This window comes from Scyliorhinus canicula, chromosome 19 (assembly GCF_902713615.1).
Source record: "Scyliorhinus canicula chromosome 19, sScyCan1.1, whole genome shotgun sequence".
In the NCBI taxonomy this organism is placed as follows: domain Eukaryota; kingdom Metazoa; phylum Chordata; class Chondrichthyes; order Carcharhiniformes; family Scyliorhinidae; genus Scyliorhinus; species Scyliorhinus canicula.
The window spans coordinates 12655024-12676424 of NC_052164.1; the positions used below are offsets into that span (position 1 = coordinate 12655024).

General features: G+C 47.2%; 1 protein-coding gene across 5 annotated transcripts in view; it reads right to left on the reverse strand.

Annotated features, from left to right (window-relative positions):
* osbpl7 (oxysterol binding protein-like 7) overlaps positions 1-21401 on the reverse strand; it is a 99936-nt gene that overhangs the window by 13639 nt on the left and 64896 nt on the right. For 3 of the 5 annotated variants that reach the window (XM_038778451.1, XM_038778453.1, XM_038778452.1), the window contains exons 12-17: positions 20597-20704; positions 16551-16676; positions 10434-10530; positions 4275-4528; positions 3765-3902; positions 1048-1111 (exon numbers count right to left, since the gene is read on the reverse strand). In XM_038778451.1, the coding sequence (XP_038634379.1) occupies positions 1048-1111; positions 3765-3902; positions 4275-4528; positions 10434-10530; positions 16551-16676; positions 20597-20704 (787 nt within the window). The remainder of the gene's footprint in view (positions 1-1047; positions 1112-3764; positions 3903-4274; positions 4529-10433; positions 10531-16550; positions 16677-20596; positions 20705-21401) is intronic. The other 2 variants (XM_038778454.1, XM_038778457.1) reach the window with 2 other exon arrangements.

Below are 21401 nucleotides of genomic sequence, written 5' to 3' on the forward strand. Positions count from 1 at the left end.
TTTTTTATTTTTTATAAATTTAGATTACCCAATTATTTTTTCCAATTAAGGGGCAATTTAGCGTGACCAATCCACCTGCTCTGCACATCTTTGAGTTGTGGGGGTGAAACCCACGTAGACACGGGGTTCATATATAAAATTGGCATCTTTATACAATTTTATATATTGAGAAACCTGGATGAAGAGTTAAGGCTCTTTTGCGGCCGTAAAGACACATGATGATTGAATTATATTGTGTCTGGGGCACTCAATTGCCCATGGTTTTTATGGTGGCACTAAATTATTCAGCGTTTCATATTTGTTCTGTTCCCGAGCACTTGATGTAACAGCTTCGGCTTATCTAGCGACAGACCGGCAAATCTGTGTCACATCGAAAATGGTATTTTTTAAAAAATGCACCAGCCTCCCCAGAGTTAAAAACTGGCCCAAGTCACTGAAGTGCTTGCCTGATGCCGAGCTTGGATGCTGAAAGGCTGCAGTTTGTAGGACAAAGGGAAGAGAGCAGGAAGGCCATTCGGCCCATCGAGTCTGCTCCGCCATTCAATGAGAACATGACTGACCTGATACGATACTCCTCAACTCCACTTTCCCACAGAATCCCCATAACCCTCAGTTCTAGTACTGATTAAAAATCTGGCTATCTCAGGAAGTAAGAAGCTCCACAGTTTTGAGAATATGAAAAAGAGTGAGCTGGGAGTAGGAGACTCCCGAGAATATTATTGACATAATGTGCTTTATTGCGCCATAGCAACTTGCCCTGGTCAATAATTACATTGAAGTAAATCTACACATTACTCCATCCAGAATACTCTGATCAGCACTCACATTTTGTACCATGTGGGTTTAGCAGACAGCAAGACCAGTTAATGCTGACCCCCACAGCTGTCCCTCCAGTTACATGTAAGCATGCGTGATTGATCATAAATAGTGACCCGGAATAACCACCCTGACAGTTTTAGATTCAATTTCCATGATAAAGGTTTCAAACTGCTCATTAAGCAGCTCTTTCCCCCCACCCCTCCCCAAACCACTGCCAAAGAAACTAACCTTGCCAGAAGAGGAAGTTTTCTGATTCAGCATGACAGACAGAGACAGGAGGGTGGTGGCTAACCTGTAAGAAACAAAATTAATTAGGATGGACAGCATTATCTGGTCGCAAATTGGTGATCACGGCACTCCATTCCCTGCAGCCGACTCCTTTTTCTTCCTTCTTTTTTTTCTGTAATAATCTTTCATTGTCACAAGTAGGCTTACATTAACACTGCAATGAAGTTACTGTGAAAAGCCCCGAGTCGCCACATTCCGTCGTCTGATCGGGTACACGGAGGGAGAATTCAGAATTCTCAGCCGGTACGGGAATTGAACCCGCGCTGCCGGCCTTGTTCTGCATCACAAACCAGCTGTCTAGCCCACTCAGCTAAACCAGCCCCTCTGCCTGGTGAGCGACAGATCCAGAGATGCTGGTACCGCATCGGACAGTCTGTGCCTCAGCATAGATAGCTCAACAGCACCCAGTTCTGTTCTGGTCCAGGATTAGCTTCATGCTTGCTTTGAACAGTCACCAGGGGGCAACCAACTGGACTCACAACTCTAGCCAATAGCAGCCAAGGACGGGTGACATGAAATATTGGGTAGGTTTTCCTCCCCCCAGCTGCTGCCTGACAGCCGTGACTGCTCACATCAGCAAACACAACAACCAGGGAGGAATACAGGCCAGACCATCCTGCTCTTTCTCATTTATAAACAAAGCAGACGGGAGCGGGGCCTATCAGCTCCACTGAAAGGCTGCACCTCCACGTAGTGCTCCCTCAGTACTGCACAGGAGAGATCCAGATTAAGGGTCTAATCCGCTCATCTGGAGATGATAGAGTTAAACTGACACTGGAGCAGAGAAAGATTAGGCTGGGCAGCATGGTGGCGCAGTGGGTTAGCCCTGCTGCATCACGACACCGAGGTCCCAGGTTCAATCCCGGCCCTGGGTCACTGTCCGTGTGGAGTTTGCACATTCTCCCCGTGTCTGCGTGGGTTTCGCCCCCACAACCCAAAGATGTGCAGGGTAGGTGGATTGGCCACGCTAAATTGTCCCTTAATTGGGAAAAAATTAATTGGGTACTCTAAATTAATGTTAAAAAAAAAGTAAATATTCAGTCAATATGGCGCAATTGTTCAAATATTACTCCTCATCAGACAGAAACTGCTGAGCTTTGTAGGAACCAGAAGGAAAGGCTCAGGTGATAGTGCAGACTATAGCACCACCAGGTGGTGAACCAGGAGTACAGTTAAAGATGCAGAGCTAAATTTAGGTTATGAACTATTATTGCTGGCCCAATAAAAAGACTTGCATTGCGCACGTTTTGCAATCTCAGGGCTTCCCAAAGCTTTCCAGACAATGAAGAACTTCTGAAGGGCAGTCGCCGCATTTAATGCAGAGAAACAGCCAATTTGCACCCAGCATGCACCAGTGACATGATAACGATCAGGTAATACATGTGTTCATCTGACCAGGCAGTTCTTGAACATCACAACGCAAATTATATAAATATTCCACACTACCACTGAATCCCATTCCCAAAGAATGTCAAGTAGAATATCTCACTGCTCCTGATTGGAACCCCCCCCCCCCCCCCCCCCCCACACACACTCCTAACAACATGGTGGGTGTATCTACACCACACGGACCTCAGCAGCTCACCATTAACTACTTGAGGGCAATTAGGATTGCAAATAATAACATTCCTTAAAGAAAGCTACACATTCCCTTTCAGTGCAACTGGAATTTCTGCTGTTTCAACACCTTTCATATCAATATCGCCCCCATCACAAATTCACAGGCTCACACGTCTATTATGTTTGTTTCAGAAATGAAAATTGTCAACTTGTAATGGAAGTCTCTGAATTTTCCACAAACATCTTCAGGATCCAACCCTGACAGATGGCAACAGGTCGGTTTAAAGGAGTTGGACCTGGTCTGCTGGCGTGGGGCTGCTCATGTTATTTGGGCGTAACAACAGCAGCCGTAGTGGAACACGGCAGAGATTACTGCGTGAAACGTAGCCAGGCAGGACCCAGCAGAGCTCTGCTCTGCCAGCGCTCAGAGAGTTCATCCCAGGGTGTGCCGGCCACTGGGAAGGGAATGTTACTCAGCCCGAGTGAAAGAAGGAACAAAGTGCGGCGGAAAAGAATCAAAGGAGAACCCTCGTTATTTCGAAGTTGCAAACTCCTTCTGCTGAAAACCAAAAATTTGGATGTAATAATTTGCAAACAGTGATGGCATCTTCCAAAGTCAAGTAGCTCAAACGGCTCACAGTCTGGCTTGCACCCCACCCATCACCTAAAACATTCCCTTTCTCCACCACTGGTGCACAGTGGCAGCAGCGTGTACCATTTTCAAGATTCACTGCAGGAACTCACCAAGACTCTTCCAACAGCACCTTCCAAACCCATGGCCTTTACCATCTAGAAGAACAAGGGCAGCAGATGCATGGGATAACCACCAGCTGGAAGTTCCCCTCCAAGCCAGACACCATCCTGGCTTGGAAATACATCGCCGTTTTTTTCCCCACTGTTGCTGGGTCAAAATCCTGGAACTCCCTCCCTAACAGCACTGTGGGTCTTCCTACACCACGTGGACTGCAGCAGTTCACCAGCTCACCACCACCTTCTCAGGACAATTGGGGTGGGAAATAAATGCTGACCTATGCACCGAGAGCAGCTGTACCTTCAGGAGAGGGGAGGAAATTGAGAATTGTGAAGATAATAAATACCTGTTCTCCAATAAACTGGAAACCCTTATCTTCTCTGATACATTCATACGTTTCGCCCAGGACAGGGTTGAACGGCTTGCTCCTCGCTCTGTAATAAGCGGAAGCATATCCCGACACCGCAAAGGCAGCAATGTAAATCTGCAAGAAATTAGGAAAGCAGTAACTGAGCCAATGCAGAGAGAGGGACAGACATCATTCAGTATTACCACAGATTCCCACTCATTCTGATCTGTCCCTCACCACGGGCAGAGTTTTACAGTCCCCCCCCCCCCCCCCCCCCCCCAAGTGGGTTTGCAGGTAGGACTCCCCGAGTGACCTTGCCAACTACATGCAAACCCTGGAAATAGTGGTTGGCCTCGTCAGCGATGCTCGCATCCCACAGATGAACAAAGACACAAATAAAATAAAATTAATATCAGCGATGAAAGGAAGGAACCAGATTCTCTCGTTCGAAGAGGTGGCAGCACCCACCTAGCTGTTTGATAGCACGGAGCAGATTAGTGAGTTTACCATGCGCTCAAAGGGATCGGAGGTCTTGCTTGCGGTGTCCAAAAGTTGACTGAATTCCAGCTCCTCACAGAGTCGCTGCAGCGTGTTCAGCGGTTCATTCAGCTGAACCGGCATGGAGACCTTAGACAGGTCTTTTCCAATGTTGTTCTTCAGAACGTTCCACAGGCTGACGTTGCTCAGGTTTGGGCCTGGAGCTGGGAGACATGTCCGGCGTTGAATCCCATCAATGGAACTGCAGGTCGGAGGATCTGCTGCTTTACAATTTAGAGGAGAAAACAGAAATGGGAGTTTTAATCTGGTCTCGGGTTCTCTAACTCGAATATCATTAACACACAATAAGAAGTCTTACAACACCAGATTAAAGTCCAACAGGTTTGTTTTGAATCACTAGCTTTCGGAGCGCAGCTCCTTTATCAGGTATACTCACCTGATGAAGGAGCTGCGTTCCAAAGGCTGGTGATTCGAAACAAACCTGTCGGACTTTAACCTGGTGTTGTAAGAGTTCTTACTGTGCCCACCCCAGTCCAATGACGGCATGTCCACATCGTGATTAACGCACAAAACACAGAAAACCCTTGCTGTCTGAGGATTTCCCCTGACCCGAAATCCCTCCACAGCCTCCCCCTCCCCACATCTGTAACCCCCCCCCCCCCCCCCCCCCTCCCCAGTCCTGCATCTCTTCAAGATCTCAGCATTCCTCCAGCTCAGGCCTCTTGCGTATCACTGAGTTCCTTCATTCCAGCGCCTGCATGTGCCTGCAGCTGCCTAGGCCGCAAGGTCTGGTATTCCCTCCCCAAGTCTCTCCCTTCTCCTTCCTTCAGGATACTCCATAAAACCTCCCCTTCTGACAAAGCGCCTCGCCCCTCTGTCCTCGCACCTCCATATGGTCCGATGTCAAATCTGATTTGATGCTTACTCAAATGAGGCACTTTTGGAACATCAACGGCGCTATATGAATGCAACCTGTTGCTGGCGAAAACTCTCTCTGCTAAATTTATAGCCGCAGTTTTCTTAAAGAAGGAGAAATATAATGGAACCAGGCTCGGGTATATTGGCTTTTTCTCTTAGCTAATAATCACTGGTTGCTTACCTAGTTCCTAACTGCTGAAAATCTATATAATCGGCATTGACATGCACCATTCCAACTCCCACTCAATCTGTGAGCGACCACCCCAGTTTCTCTGCAGATCGTTCAATTAATGAAACAAAATTAACTCCAAAGAAGTGACAAAAACTTCTGTGTTTCGGAAGCCACACTTGCAAAGTTGATTTCATGAATTTGCATTCCTGGCCCAGAGTTTCACACAATGAGACAGCAAACCCGTTAATTCAGAAATTTCAATGTGTTGACAAAATATAATTTAGAGGAAAATGGCCTCTAGTGGCAAATGCAACAATAGGTTGCATTGATATAGCACCGTTCACCGTTAACAGTTACAGGAGTGCAGTCACCTTCAAACCACGGGAGGTTAAAACTTGGTCAACGCGATTGGTTTTAGGGAGAGTAACAGGTGAGGCGTGAGGGTGTTTAGGAAGGGAATTCCAGAACTTAGAGCATTAACAGTGAGACGAGGGAAGCAAGGTTTGCACAAGAAGCCCGATTTGGAGGAGTGTAGAGTTATTGGTGGGTTGCAGATCAGTGGACAGTCTGGTTCGGCTGGAGATAGTTACCAAGGGCAGCGATGAAATCAATGGCGAAAGAACAGTTTGTGATTTATAGCAGAGGGTTGAGGGAGATGGCGGTGAGGCAGATCAAAAATTTGATTACACTGAAGGGAACTGAAGTTTTAGTTTGTGTAAAGAATTAGATTAGTAATTGATGCACCATCGATTGCACGCGAGGCGAGTGATTTACCAATGTCAGGCTTTAATTAACTAGAACACAGCCTGGCGATCGTCTACAGTGGAAAGGGACGATCGTCAGGCTTCTGAGCATTTATACCTCGTTGATAGAGGTGTGGTTAACTCAGCCTCTCGGCCAATCGGTCGAGAGGCACATGACCGACCAGGGCCAATGGTAAGCCGACGTTCTGGCCCAATGGCAGACGAGTATGCAGATCATATCATCACAGTAATCTCCAAGATACACGAGGGTTCAAACTTGAGAATATTAAATCTCAATCGGACCACTAGGGGGAGATGTTGAACAAAGCACAGATTTGTCCCAAAAGAAAAACAGAAAGCCATCTGATCGTCAGACCTCCTTCAACCAGAGACTGCTTACTACTATTCTTTATTTTTTATAAATTTAGAGTACCCAATTCATTTTTTCCCAATTAAGGGGCAACTTAGCGTGTTCAATCCACCTACCCTGCACATCTTTGGGTTGTGGGGGCGAAACCTACGCAAACACGGGGAGAATGTGTGCATACTACTATTCTGTCGAGGGTTCTCCGCCCTCCACCCAACCACCAGAGAGAGGGAGAACCAAATTAAAGGAATGAGAAAAGAGGTCACTTTCATGCAATGCACGGCAATATTCAAGAGTCTGCATACTGAGCAGAGTTTATCCAAGTATTTTACGCAAGAGATGTCATTCCTAAGAAAATGGAATACTGCACATTTTCTCTCTGCACTTTGTATTATTGAACTGTCAGGTTAGCTGCCGTAATTTACCTTGGATGTTTTGTCAGATTGCAAGAGGTTGCGTTCATCAACGTGAGGGACTGTAGCACTGCGGAATGAGATGGCTTCACATTACAGGCAACCAGGCCTCAATCCCCTCCTCTTCCCACTCCCCCAGGGCCAGCGTGGGACCTACATCTGCTACACTGATCCCTTGCATGAAATTAGTTAGAACAGGCTCGCTATGTTTTTTGAATTAGGTTGGATCCATAGCATAAGACTGGTTGTGTTGTGCAGTTAAACTGATCATCTCACTTGGCAAAAATAGAATTCAGGAAGTCCATTCACAGGACTGCAAACTCCGCCCCTCCCCCCCTACATTCTTCAGATGTTTGAAGCGTAGCAAGACTAACACCATCTTATCTTTTATTCCTTTCTATCTTAGCAATGTGCCCTTCACCCGAGCCCTTGGTTCCTCATTTTGTTTTTGCGACTTACAAGAAACATCTTGTTAAAGGCAGCAGGGCTTAACTCACTGCACCACCCATTTCCTTCAGCTTGTGGTTTATTTTGTCACTTCAAAAATCCCAGTGTTTTAAGTCCAGTGAGCTCTCTCAATCCCCTGATGTTTTCTTCAGAGCAGAGGAGGGTCACGGGGAGAGGTGATAAAGGCATCGAAAGTTGTGTGGGCAGCACGGTGGCACAGTGGTTAGCATTGCTGCCTACGGCGCTGAGGACCCAGGTTCGAATCCTGGCCCTGGGTCACTGTCCGTGTGGAGTTTGCACATTCTCCCCGTGTCTGCGTGGGTTTCGCCCCCACAACCCAAATAAAGAGATGTGCAGGTTAGGTGAATTGGCCGTGCTAAATTGACCCTTAATTGGAAAAAATTATTGGGTACTCTAAATTTATAAAAAAAAAAAGAAAGTTAAGAGTAGATGGGGAGAAACTGCTTTAATGGCAAGTGGGCAGTAACCAAAGGACACAGATTTAAGATGAGTGGCAGCCTTCTGTCCCGTACGGTGAGGGTATGTGCCGTGGTGGTCAACTCTAGGTTAAGCATCGCCTGGTTTAGCTCAGGAGCCACGCTCCGGCGTGGCAGTCTCTATCCCAATTGGCTGCTGAGGATAACAGTGGGCTGGGAAGATAGACGATTCCCTGGCCCCCATTTTCTCTGGGCCGTCTTCTCGGCCAACTGAGCTTTTCCAAACAGTCAGACTCCGGAGGTCAAGGCCCTCAGCCGCTGTCTCCCAGTTGTCACCGTCAATGTCTGCCATCTCCATATCTTGCTTGCAGATGTCTTTGTAGCGGAGGTATGCAGGTCAATACCCAGTGCACAATGCACCAAACAGAAGGCCTTTGGATGGATGCCAGTATTGGCACCCACCAGGACCTCTAAACTGGTGACCTTGTCCTGCCAAGAAATGCATCCGAGACAGTGAAGGTGGAACATGTTCAGCCTTTCCTCGGGTCTAAAATATGTTGTCCAGGTCTCACCACTGTAGAGGAGTACGCTGAGGATGCAAGCTTAGTGCACTCACAGTTGAATGTTTTTGGTCAGGTTCCGGTTGCTCCACACTCTCTTACTCAACTTTGACATAACAGTTGCACCTTTGGTGAACCGGTGTTGGTTGTAGCAGCAAGTGACAGATTGTTGATAATTGTGGAGCTGAGCTATGTGAGGCTAGGAACCACCTCCAGTGCCACATCGTCAATTCTGATAGATGGCGGTATGGAAACATTCTGGATCATGATCGCTTCTCAGTCTTTTGGCCAAGATCAAGCCCAAGATCAGGTGTAATGCCTGTTCCTGTCAGCTTGGATCTAATATCCTCTCTTGTGTGGAGATCAATTTGAATTGAGTTTTGGAGCAAGTCATGAGATGGATTAAGGGCTTGTCCTGCCCACTCTGCACATTGGCTTTGTAACTTCAAGAAAGGAATAAAATAAAATCATCCTGGATCATGACATTTGTCTTTCTATTGCTGATGATCACACCAAACTCTACAAGCACGAGTGAGTCAGTCCATTTGCCGCTGAAGGTGTCCCTCAGTATGGAATGCTAGTGCAGCATCATCAGCATACAGCAACGTTCTGATGAGGACTTGGCACACTTTCGTCTCAAATCTCAGTCAAGCAACATTGAACAGATTCCTGAGAGTTTCGGTATGAGCAGACACGCTCTGTAGACCGTAGGCATATGACAGCAGCAAAGAGAAGAATATGCCAAAGGATGTGGGTGCCAGAACACAACCAGTTTGACTCCAGTGTGGATCTCAAAGGTTTCTGATTTTGGCCCCATCACAGGTGATCTTACCCATCATGGAAAGAGGACATTGAGCAGCTGAGGAGGGTGGAACATTTTCTCCAGCAGCGTAAATAGACTGTCTTTACTCACATGGTTGAGTGTCTTGATGAGAATGATGCAGGCAGTATATGGTGGTGTCCTTTGAGAACGGTATTTCTCCTCCAGCTGCCAGACTGTGACGGTCATGTCAACTGTAGATCTTCCAACTAAAAGCTATGCTGGCTTTCGGGCTAGATGCGTCCAGTCAGGATCTACAGTCTGACCAGGGCGACACCTCAATAGGTCTCGCAATCACTGTGGGTTGCTCTGGTCTTTGTACAGGATCAAACTAGGCGAGGGGAGTAGTAGGGAAGGACAGGAATTGGAAGGACAGATGAAGCAGACACCGGGGTGTTAGGTCAAACAGATCGGCGAGAAGACACTGCAAAAGAATCGGAATAGTGTGTGTAGGCAAGACTTGTAAGGACTGAGATTGAATGTTTTGGAGGAAGAATCATAGAATTTACAGTGTCGAAGGAGGCCATTCAGCCCATCATGTCTGCACCGGCCCTACAAAGAGCACCCTACTGAACCCCACGTATCTACCCTATCCCCATAACCCCCACATTTAAAAATTTTTTTTTTTTTTTTTTTTTTAAAAAGAGTACCCAATTATTTTTTTTCCAATTAAGGGGCAATTTAGTGTGGCCAATCCACGTAGCCTCCATATTTTTGGGTTGCGAGGGCGAAACCCATGAAAACACGGGGAGAATATGCAAACTCCACACGGACAGTGACCCAGAGCTGGGATCAAACCTGGGACCTCGGTGCCGTGAGGCCGCAGCGCTAACCACTGCGCCACTGTGCTGTCCTGAGTAACCCCACTTAACATTTTTTGGACACTAAGGGCAATTTAGCATGGCCAATCCACCTAACCCGCACTGTGGGAGGAAACCGGAGCACCCGGAGGAAATCCACGCAGGCACAGGGAGAACGTGCAGACTCCGCACAGACAGTGACCCAGCCGGGAATCAAATTTGGGACCCTGGAGCTGTGAAGCAACTGTGCTAACCACTATGCTACCGTGCTTCCCCCAAAGACTTTGTGAAGGCAAAGCTAGAGTCAGAATCCAGGAAGGAGGATAGGATGACGCTCTAGGGCATAGCATTTCTGGCACAAGTTGAACATAACATGCTGCGCTGGATGGAGATTTCAGGATATAATTGCTGCACTAACTTGCAACTACTTTGCACAGATTTCAGAATGTGCAGATGGTCCCTCATATTACTGGTTTTAACACAACACGAACCTGTCAGTTCCTGAATGGATGCATTCACAGTGTCTAGATTCTCCTCAGAGTTACTGTTGGTAATTTCACTGGTGGTGGAGTCGTCATCATCCGACATCTGTGACAAAGGAAAGTGCTTTAAGATTTATCACAGGTTTAAAATTGAATGGCGATGATTTTGCTGAATGAGTTCTAACCATGAAAACAGACAGGGATGTTCCAAACTCAAACATGATGGGCTGAATGGACACTTCCTGCGTTGTGAGATTCAATGAGTAGTGTCATGTGAGATTACCTTTAAGAAATGGGTGTTTATAAATGGGTGTGTATATAAATATCTGTAGTAGGGGTACCTTTAAGAAATAGGTGTTTATTACTGCAGTGATGTCAGAGAGTGTGTGGAACTGGGCTGTCTTGTCAGCTTTTTACTTTCGCTTTAGGCTTTTTGTTGCAGGGTGGGTTTGGTTTCATTTTAGTTTTGGAGAAGCTGCAGTCACAGCAGGATCTGTGTGAATCTCTGCAAGCTTATGAATGTCCATTTGCTGATTTCAGCGTGGTAACTGTTCTCAGTAGTGAAGCTAAGCCTGATGTCTTTCTGTAAAAAGGTGTTTTTAAGTCTTATGGATGTTAAAAGGAAAGCTTAAAGGATTATTTAGTGTTGTAGTCTTTGGGGGTTGTATTTGAATTGATGATTGCCAAGATGTTCACTGGATGTTTTAAAAAGGTTAACTTGAGTTCATAGAATAAACATTGTTTTGCTTTAAAAATACTTTTCCATTTCTGCTGTACCACACCTATAGAATGGGCCGTGTGCTCCCCATACCACAATCTATTAAAAGTTGTAGGTCTGGTGAACTCCATGATACACTTTGGGGCCGGGGATGACGGGCTGGCTGGGGGACCTTTTCGACTTCCTCCAGTTGGAGAAGATAAAGTTTGAATTGAGGGCTTTGAGATACGGTGATGACTGTTCACGACCATGTTTGAGGAATTGTTCGTTGTGTGGGGGGAATCTGTACAAACTGTAAACCATGTGATGTGGAAAATGTTCTCCGACTTATTTATGTTTTTGTACTTTGAAATATGTTTGGAATAAAATACACTTTTAAAAAATGATTGTTAGTCTCCATTGCAGTTCAGTAACTCGCTTGGAAAGTGTTCGCTGAGCGAGGGACGGATACGAATTAGCAAGGATGAGCGCAATGGTCAAACAGAATGTTGCCATTCACACACCAAGTCTGGCCAGTTGGGAAGCAAGGTATCCACGAATCCATATCCCAACAACGGTCGGATATTTCCAGGAGAAGAGTCCCGCCAACCCCAGGGAATCATTTTCCAGTGTGGTTTTATGTTGTGTCGCCTATAAATGGAAATATTGTGGGGAAACAAAAAAAAACATGTCCAATTGGCTAGTGTGGCAATCCTATTCATTATTCCTCACACATCAATTTATGACCATTCAACCCCATGTGCTTCCCACAGGCTCAATAAGAATCAGTGGAATACTTCCAAGGGAGCTCTCAGGTCCCTGTGTCAGTCTCTGGAGACATACCGTAACATAACAATAGCATGTAAACCTAAGACACAATCTTTATTCCTCTAGATCCATCTCTTACAGGAACATGAGCTCCATGTGCAATTTTAAAATCTGGTGTTTTTATCCATTGGCATTACACTGACAGCATACCCTAAACCAGTGTTCTTCAAAGTCAGGGGCGCGACCCGTGGGTGGGTTGCGGGCGGGTGTCGGGAGGGTCGCAGAGCCGTTGTCCGCGGCGCTCCCGATCGCGCAAATCCCTGCGGAGCAGCCGGCTTTTCAAAACGCCGGCTGCAAGTGGCCGGGAACATGTTAAAAAACAAATTTGGTTGCATTGTGCATGCGCGCACGATAATCGGTGCGCATGCGCAGTGCGGGCGCTATTTTCTAAAACGGTTGCAGCTTTTTGCTTTACAAGTTTTGTGGTGCTTTTTATTCATTTATTTTATTCACTTAATTTTTATTTTTTTCATTTATTTTACTCATTTTATTATTTTAAAAGTTCGGGGGGGTGGGGGGTTTTATTTGATAAAATTTTACAGGAAAAAAATTCAGAACTTGGACAGATGGAGACTCCATACTTTCCGACACCGGAAGGCTTCACCTTCATCCAACAGGTTCCATTGTAGGAGCGTGTACAAGGGCCAAAGGGACCCAAAACCATTTCCTCCATTTTTGTCAGCAGCAAACCAGGTAAGAGAAAATGGTGGGTCGCGAAGGTCGGCCGGCGTGGGTCGCGAAGGTCGGCCGGCGTGGGTCGCGAAGGTCGGCCGGCGTGGGTCGCGAAGGTCGGCCGGCGTGGGTCGCGAAGGTCGGCCGGCGTGGGTCGCGAAGGTCGGCCGGCGTGGGTCGCGAAGGTCGGCCGGCGTGGGTCGCGAAGGTCGGCCGGCGTGGGTCGCGAAGGTCGGCCGGCGTGGGTCGCGAAGGTCGGCCGGCGTGGGTCGCGAAGGCCGGCCGGCGTGGGTCGCGAAGGTCGGCCGGCGTGGGTCGCGACGGTCGGCCGGCGTGGGTCGCGAAGGTCGGCCGGAGTGGGTCGCGACGGTCGGCCGCGAATGTCGGCCGGCGTGGGTCGCGACGGTCGGCCGGCGTGGGTCGCGAATGTCGGCCGCGTGGGTCGCGAAGGTCGGCCGGCGTGGGTCACGAAGGTTAGCCGGTTGGTAAAAATGGGTCCCTGGAAAAAAAGTTTGAAGAACACTGCCCTAAACGATAAGTATCTTTTTCTCAGAGACAACTGTATTCTATTTTGAAGACAGTGACATGAGGTAACTTGGGAATATGAGCCCAAAATACAACACCAGGAATACTCTCAGTATTATCCCTGGACAAATGTGCGAGAATTGCTCTCCGTATTTAAAAAAAAATCATTTCACGGGATGTGACGGGATATGGACTTACTGCACATCCCGAATTTCCCTCGAAAAGGTGGTGGTGAGGCACCTTCTTGAACTGCTGCAATCCATGTGGTGTAGGTACATGCTGGGGAGGGTGTTCCAGGATTTTGACCCAGTAACAGTGAAGTAACGGCCATATAGTTGCAAGTCAGGACGATGAGTGACTTGATATGCAAGGACAAATCGGAAACCTCTTTAACGGAATTTCTCCAACCATTTCCACACCACCAATATGGACTCCTTAAAAGATTTCCTCTGCTGGTTTGGCCAGCTTTTGCAACGAGTAATAGGTTGCTCAACGATGAGACTGAAACACACTTGAGCCGAGCCCTGTCCCCATGGGACATCCAATACACGCAATCTTTCCAACAACCAGCAGAGAGCAGCAATAAATCTGGCAATTAGCCCTTTCCTAACCCAAGGTTGTTGCAGCAATGACATAGAACATAGAACATAGAACGATACAGCGCAGTACAGGCCCTTCGGCCCTCGATGTTGCACCGACATGGAAAAAAACTAAAGGCCATCTAACCTACACTATGCCCTTATCATCCATATGCTTATCCAATAAACTTTTAAATGCCCTTAATGTTGGCGAGTTCACTACTGTTGCAGGTAGGGCATTCCACGGCCTCACCACTCTTTGCGTAAAAAACCCACCTCTGACCTCTGTCCTATATCTATTACCCCTCAATTTAAGGCTATGTCCCCTCGTGCTAGCCACCTCCATCCGCGGGAGAAGGCTCTCGCTGTCCACCCTATCTAACCCTCTGATCATTTTGTATGCCTCTATTAAGTCACCTCTTAACCTTCTTCTCTCTAACGAAAACAACCTCAAGTCCATCAGCCTTTCCTCATAAGATTTTCCCTCCATACCAGGCAACATCCTGGTAAATCTCCTCTGCACCCGTTCCAAAGCTTTCCACGTCCTTCCTATAATGAGGCGACCAGAACTGTACGCAATACTCCAAATGCGGCCGTACTAGAGTTTTGTACAACTGCAACATGACCTCATGGCTCCGGAACTCAATCCCTCTACCAATAAAGGCCAACACACCATAGGCCTTCTTCACAACCCTATCAACCTGGGTGGCAACTTTCAGGGATCTATGTACATGGACACCGAGATCCCTCTGCTCATCCACACTACCAAGAATTTTACCATTAGCCAAATATTCCGCATTTCTGTTATTCTTTCCAAAGTGAATCACCTCACACTTCTCCACATTAAACTCCATTTGCCACCTCTCAGCCCAGCTCTGCAGCTTATCCTTGGGTCACCGTTTTGCTGGACTCCTCAAACCAGTCTGCATCAGGTCCCTGGTCGCTTGCGACTACAATTCTCCATCCCACTCTCGATGTGGGGCGGGATTCTCCCCTACCCGGCGGGGCGGGGGGTCCCGGCGTAACGGAGTGGCACCAACCACTCCGGCGTCGGGCCTCCCCCAAGGTGCGGAATTCTCCGTACCTTTAGGGGCCAAGCCCTCACATTGAGGGGCTAGACCTGCGCCGGAGTGGTTGGCGCTACGCCGACTGGCGGCAAAACCGGCGCCAACGGCCTTTGGCGCTATGCCAGCCGGCGCCGGGGCTGGCCGAAAGGTCTTCGCCGGTTCGCGCATGCGCCGGTGCATCAGCGGCCGCTGACGTCACCACCGACGCATGCGCGGTAGGGGAGGGGGTCTCTTCCGCCTCCGCCATGTTGGAGGCCGTGGCGGCGGCGGAAGAAAAAGAGTGCCCCCACGGCACTGGCCCAGCCACCGATCGCTTGGCCCCGATCGCAGGCCAGGCTACCGCGTGGGCACCCCCTGGGGTCCGATCGCCCCACGCCCCCCCCCCAGGACCACGGGGGCCCGCTCGCGCCGCCAATCCCACCGCCACCAGGAGAGGCCTGACAGCGGCGGGACTTCGTCCCATCACGGGCCGGAGAATCGCCGCGGGGGGCTCGACGATCGGCGCGATTCCCGCTCCCGCCGATTCGCGAGTGGCGGAGAATTCCGGCCACGGCGGGGGCGGGATTTACGCCGGCCCCGGGCGATTCTCCGACGCTGCGGGGGGTCAGAGATTTCTGCCCCTGGTCTCTCAGCCCCAGACACTGTCTGAGTGAACCTGAATGCAAGTTCGAGGGACAGCGTTTAATCTTTCAATTATACATTTTACACCCTCTCAGCCTCAACTCTTTACTTTAATATACATTTCGAGTACCCAATTCTTTTTTTTCCAATTAAGGGGCAATTTAGCGTGGCCAATTCACCTAGCCTGCACATCTTTGGGCTGTAGGGGTGAGACCCACACCGACACGGGGGAGAATGTGCAAACTCCACACGGACAGTGACCCAGGACCGGGATCGAACCCGTGCTAACCACTGTGCTGCCCTTCAGCCTCACCTCTTTCAGCAACTTTAAGGTTATTACCACTGACCCATTTTCTAGATCAGCAGCTGCTGGCATTGGTTCTGCCATAACCACCTAGACAGCTTGAATATCCTTTACCCAAAATGCTTGGGGCCGAGTGCTCATCGGATTTTAGAACTTTTTGTATTTCGGAATACAATGTGATAATGTGCACGTGTGACACGTTGGGACCTGTGCATCGCCCGGGAACCTTCCCAGAGCCTTGTGGGATTTCCCACTTGCAACGTCACGTCGGCGCTCGAAAAAGTGCAGACTTCGGAATGTTTTTGTTTTCAGAATTACGGATGGATGATGCTTAACCTGCACCTCCCTCTGGATCCATCTTCTGCTTCTTTACTTGTCCCATCACCAACCCCGTTAGTTTGCACCACCTCTTTAGTCATTTAATGACTCCTACCCTGCACTCCATCGCAGACCTTCTTCTTGTTCTTTCCTCTTCCCCCCACCGCCCCCCCCCCCCCCTTTCCCTCTGTACTTGCTTAAAAACTGTTAAAAATATCTAACTCCTTCCAGCTCTGATGCAAGGCCATCGGCTCTGATCTAAAAGTCTATTTAGACGTAGGGCAGCTTTTTGTCCGAAAGATGCTTTCTGGTCTGTATTTTCCAGTTTTACTGCGCTCTTCGCTGCTTTGATTGACATAAGCACGGTCCATGAGTCAATTCCAAAGCGGACTTGGGATGTATGGCTCATTTACTCAGCAAGCTAGATCTGTGGAGAAAACCTTTGTGCAGCCAAAGAATTAGGCCAAAATCTGTTGATTCCTTACATTTGCGGAAAAGAGGACCCGACTCATTTACCTCATTGTCAGAAGAACACGCCGACAGCAACACATCTTCAGCATCGAAGAACTCGACATGTGACTCAGACAGTGACGCGTTGCTGTCTAAGGACAGCTGATGAGTCAGCGACCGGTGACAAGCCACCTGAAGACAAGTTTTGAAAAATAAAATGCCAGGTCAACACATTGAGAGCAACTCCTAGTATTAAATTCTATCTTGCAAAAAATTTTTGTAAAGGACCATTGCTTTATCCACCACCCCTCTATGAATCATAAGATTTAGCGCTGGTCACCATTTTATATTTTAAAAAAAGTTACAGAGCCACTGGAAGTGGGTGCAGAGAAGATTTAGAAGGATGATAACGAAAAGGTGTGGGTACACATTTCTTTTTTTTATAAATTTAGAGTACCCAATTATTTTTTTTTTTCCAATTAAGAGGCAATTTTGAGTGGCCAATCCACCGAACTTGCACATCTTTGGGTTGTGGGGGTCAAACCCATGCAGATACAAGGGGAATGTGTAAACTCCACACAGACAGTGATCCAGGGACGGGATTCGAAGCCGGGTCCTCAGCGCCGCAGTCCCAGTGCTAACCACTGCGCCACATGCTGCCCCATGTGTGGGTATACATAATCAGAAAAGGATTAACAGGGTAGATCCCTTTTCATAGAATAGAATCCCCCTCCAATGCAGAAAGGAGGCCATTCTGCTGCACCGACCTGCCAAAGAAGCACCCTCCCTAGGCCCACTTCCCGCCCCAATCTCGTAATCCCACCTAACCTTTTCGGGGGCAATTTAGCACGGGCAATCCACGTAACCGGCAAATCTTTGGACTGTTGGAGGAAATTCAGAGCACCCGGAGGAAACTCATGCAGACCCGGGTAGAACGTGCAAACTCCACACAGTCATCCGAGGCCGGAATCGAACCCGGGCCCCTGCCGCCCTTTTCTCTTGAAAGGAGGCTGAGGGGTAACTAATAGAGGTATTTAAAAAGCTGAAAGGGTTCGATAGAGTGGATATAGTGAGAACGTAGAACACAGCAGCATAATTAGAGGCCATCAACATAAGATGGTCACCAAGAAATTCAATATGGAGTTCAGAAGAAACTTTTTCACCCAAAGTGTGGAGATAATGTGGAACTTGATACCGCAGGTAGTGGTTGAAGTGAATGGTATAGATGCATTTAATGAAAAGCTGGATAAGGGAATATGAGGGAGCGGTGAATAGAGTGTTCTGTCGTTAGATTTGGATGAGAAAATATGGATGGAGGCTCAAGTGGATCATAAACAGCAGCATCGATGGTTAGGTCAAATAGTCTGTTTCTGCGCCGTCTAGCCTGTTATCATAAGTTTTGTTATTGCAAACATTCCAGAACTGAGCCGCAAACATATTTAACAATCACACTAATTCTGTTAGACCAAAGGAGCAACTCAATATTTATTGTTGCTCGAACAGCATGTTGTGGTTAAGTTCCGATTTCATAGATCACGCGGCACAGAAGAAACCTTTTGTGCTCGTGCTGGATCTGTGAAAGTGCTCAATTAGTTCCACTTCCCTGGCTCTTGCCCCAGAGGCCGGCAAATCTTTCCTTTTCAAAAATGTATCCAATTCCCCGTTGAAAATTACTGGGGAAAAAAAAAAGTGTGGACAGGAAGAGGAGGAGAAATACTTTTATCTCCAGCGAGTTACAATGAACTGGGACACGCTGCCTGATAATGTGGCAGTCGCAGATCCAATAGTAACTTTCAGAAGGGAGTTGGATATATGGAGAAACCTGGAAGATAACGGGCAAGGAGCAGGCAGGTGGGAAGAATGAGTTACTGTTCAGAGCTGGCACGGGCAGAACATGGGCTAAATGGCCTCCCTCCGTGCTGAATGATCCAATGATTCTGAACTCAGCTCCCGCACAGAGATTCATCATGGAATTCCCTTTTCTTGTGCAACACATCGCCCCCCCCCCCCCCCCTTTATTTACAGGTTCCAAGCTCATTGAAGCTGAAACCAAGACACAGCTTTTCTTTATTGAGGGAGTTCATTAGGTTGTTCAGTCTCATGGCATTCCTCCCACTCAACCCAGTGTCCCAGCTATCCCCTATTTATCCTGCTCAAGGGCAATTAATACCCATCACTTGTTTCTCTTAACCGTAACAACTTAATGGTACGAGAGGGAGATATTAGGAAATTGGGTCCCAAAAATGGGATCAAAGATGTAGCAGGCAATTTAGGGGTTAAACAGACTGAGCCAGCAGAGAGTCAGAAGGATATGCCCACACCTGGCCTGACTCATATTGTCTAATTCAGACTTAAACCCGTTAGTGGGAATACACAGGATGCCCCTGTTCAGCCAGGGCGATTCACTCGAGATCCATTGTCCTTCGGGACACCCTTATTTGGCCAACCATTAGGTCATTACACAGTCTGATGGCCTCTTTAGTCTGTCAATGGAAGGTCAGTTGCATATCAATAGCTTTCATTTCTATAAACAGGAGTGGGAAACCTTCGTTTGATGGGCTGGTGGAGCTCAGAGAGAGAAAAAAATGCAATCTGAACGAATGGGCAGAAGGATTTGAAAAAACACAAAGAGGTCATGGAAAGCTGTCCCCGAGAAAAGCTTTTGAAAAGGGTTCTGAAGGAACTTCACTATGAGCAGAAACTTGCTTCTTAAATGCAAGTATCACCATTGCCGGTCTCTAAGTGGAATGAGAACTGTATGTTCATTTGAAGAGCTGCTTAATTGAAAGAGGCAAGTTAGGGTTAAGAAACAACATGCAATCTGTTATTGTTAGGGTTGAAGTTTAAAAGTTTAAATATTGTTTTTCTTTTGCTTTTATAAAGTTTGTTTCTGAAATAACAAGCCCCATTTCTTATGTCATTGCATAACAAATTGATCTTTCCGCACTGCCGTAAAACTTAAAAACGTTCTGGTTCTGGTCCAGTATCTTAGCCACAGTCGAGAGCTGACCAGACGTCTGTAACAGTAATTAACATAGCACGGCATCCTTCATCAGAGTGCCCTCTATGCTTAGCAAATATACTGAAGTATTATTTGAGAAATATGCAGCTATATGGCTTAATTCAAAATGCAGAACTTGGGCAAGCATTTCCAACACAGCAGGGCACAGAAGAAGTCTTACTGACCTCCAGTCAGTTCAGTAAACAATGCAAACACACTTCAATCATGGGCACCAGATAAAAGGCTACACAGTAACTTTCAAAGGCAGCAGCAGCTTAATAACATTCTTCGATAAACATGTGCCGGATTTGAAAGCAAATTTCCCAGATGACGGTCAGCCAACATTGTTCATCATTTTATAACCCGACAAGACTGCTTCAGAATTTCCTTCAACAATTCGGCGGTTAAATAATCTCTCCAATTACCTACACTGGGTGGCATCAACACAGTTGTAGATGGGAGAATCAGGCATGTCAGAGAATTACCATTCGGGAAGTATGGAGCGATAACTCAAGTCGGCGGTTTAAAGGTATCTTTGTATTAAACATGGGACCCCAGGAGATCAGCACTCTAAGAGAAACCTTTGATCTCTGCAGCATTTTCTTGTTCATATGCAAACAACACCACCCACTACCTTTTTATAAGCTAATAAATAAGGCCAGAGAAGGCCAACGAGTAGTTTGCAAAGATGATTTGAAATGCCACTGAGCCTACAAATTGCCAGTTTTATACAAAGTATGAAGAGCTCAAAACAGCCATTTGGCCCAATAGTTACTGTTGATGTATATGCTCCACACAAGCCTCCTCGCACGCCTCTCCATCTAGCCCCATCAATCTATTATTCTGTTCCTTTCTCCCTCAGGTACTTATCTTGCATCGCTTTGAATGTTAGAGAAGCACAAGTGAAAGAAAGGAATAGAAAGATAGATTGATGGGGCTGGATGAAAACGGTACGGTTGTGAGAGGTGCACACTTGGTCTCTTTGGACAGACACTCAAGTTAAAGGTACTTTAAACTATCCATCTCTATTGATTTACAGGTAATCCGCCAGTTCAGATCAAAAATGAAACACAAAACAATTACAGGTCTCAGTATAAGAATTCTAGTTTACCTCTTCAGCTTTGACAGGAGACAGTGGATCAGTCACCACGTCGGTAAAACTGGACAGGCACTGGATTCTGTGCAGGCGATTCCGGAGATCAGCATTCTGAGACATGACCTAGGGACACTCCATAGGTTAACTTGGTTGATTGGCCACAAGGGAGTTTAGCTTAAAGATAGGGTTCACAATAGAGTCCGAATTATCCAAACTGTACGAATCGGGGTGCTGTTGGTGTTGGAAGGGTTTCAATCCGGTCAGGCTTAGGCAACACAAGTTTCTGAAGATAAAAACAGAACATTCTGGAAATACGCAGCAGGTCGGGCAACGTTTGTGGACAGCAAAATGAGTTCCTGTTTCACGTCAAAGAAAGGTCCTCGATTTGCAGCGTTAAATCTATTTCTCTCTCCACAGACCATGTGAGACCTGCATTTTGTTCTTATTTCACATTTCCAACATTCAGAAACTTTTGTTTTTGCCCAAGTGCCTGATGATACTACATCCCAGACAAAGCACCAAACTCATCTCCTCTTCTGAAGGCAGTTGCTTTTTTCACGAGTTCCCAATGCTTTTTTATACCTCACAACAAATGTGACCCCAGACAGCGAGCACCCAACAGTCTACCTTCTTTTAAAATTTTTTTTAGAGTACCCAATTCGTCTTTTTTTCCCCCCATTAAGGGGCAATTTAGTGTGGCCGATTCACCTACCCTGCGCATCTTTGGGTTGTGGGGTGAGGCCCACGCAGACACAAGGAGAATGCGCAAACTCCACACGGATCACCCAGGTCCTCGACTCCCTGAGGCAGCAGTGCTAAC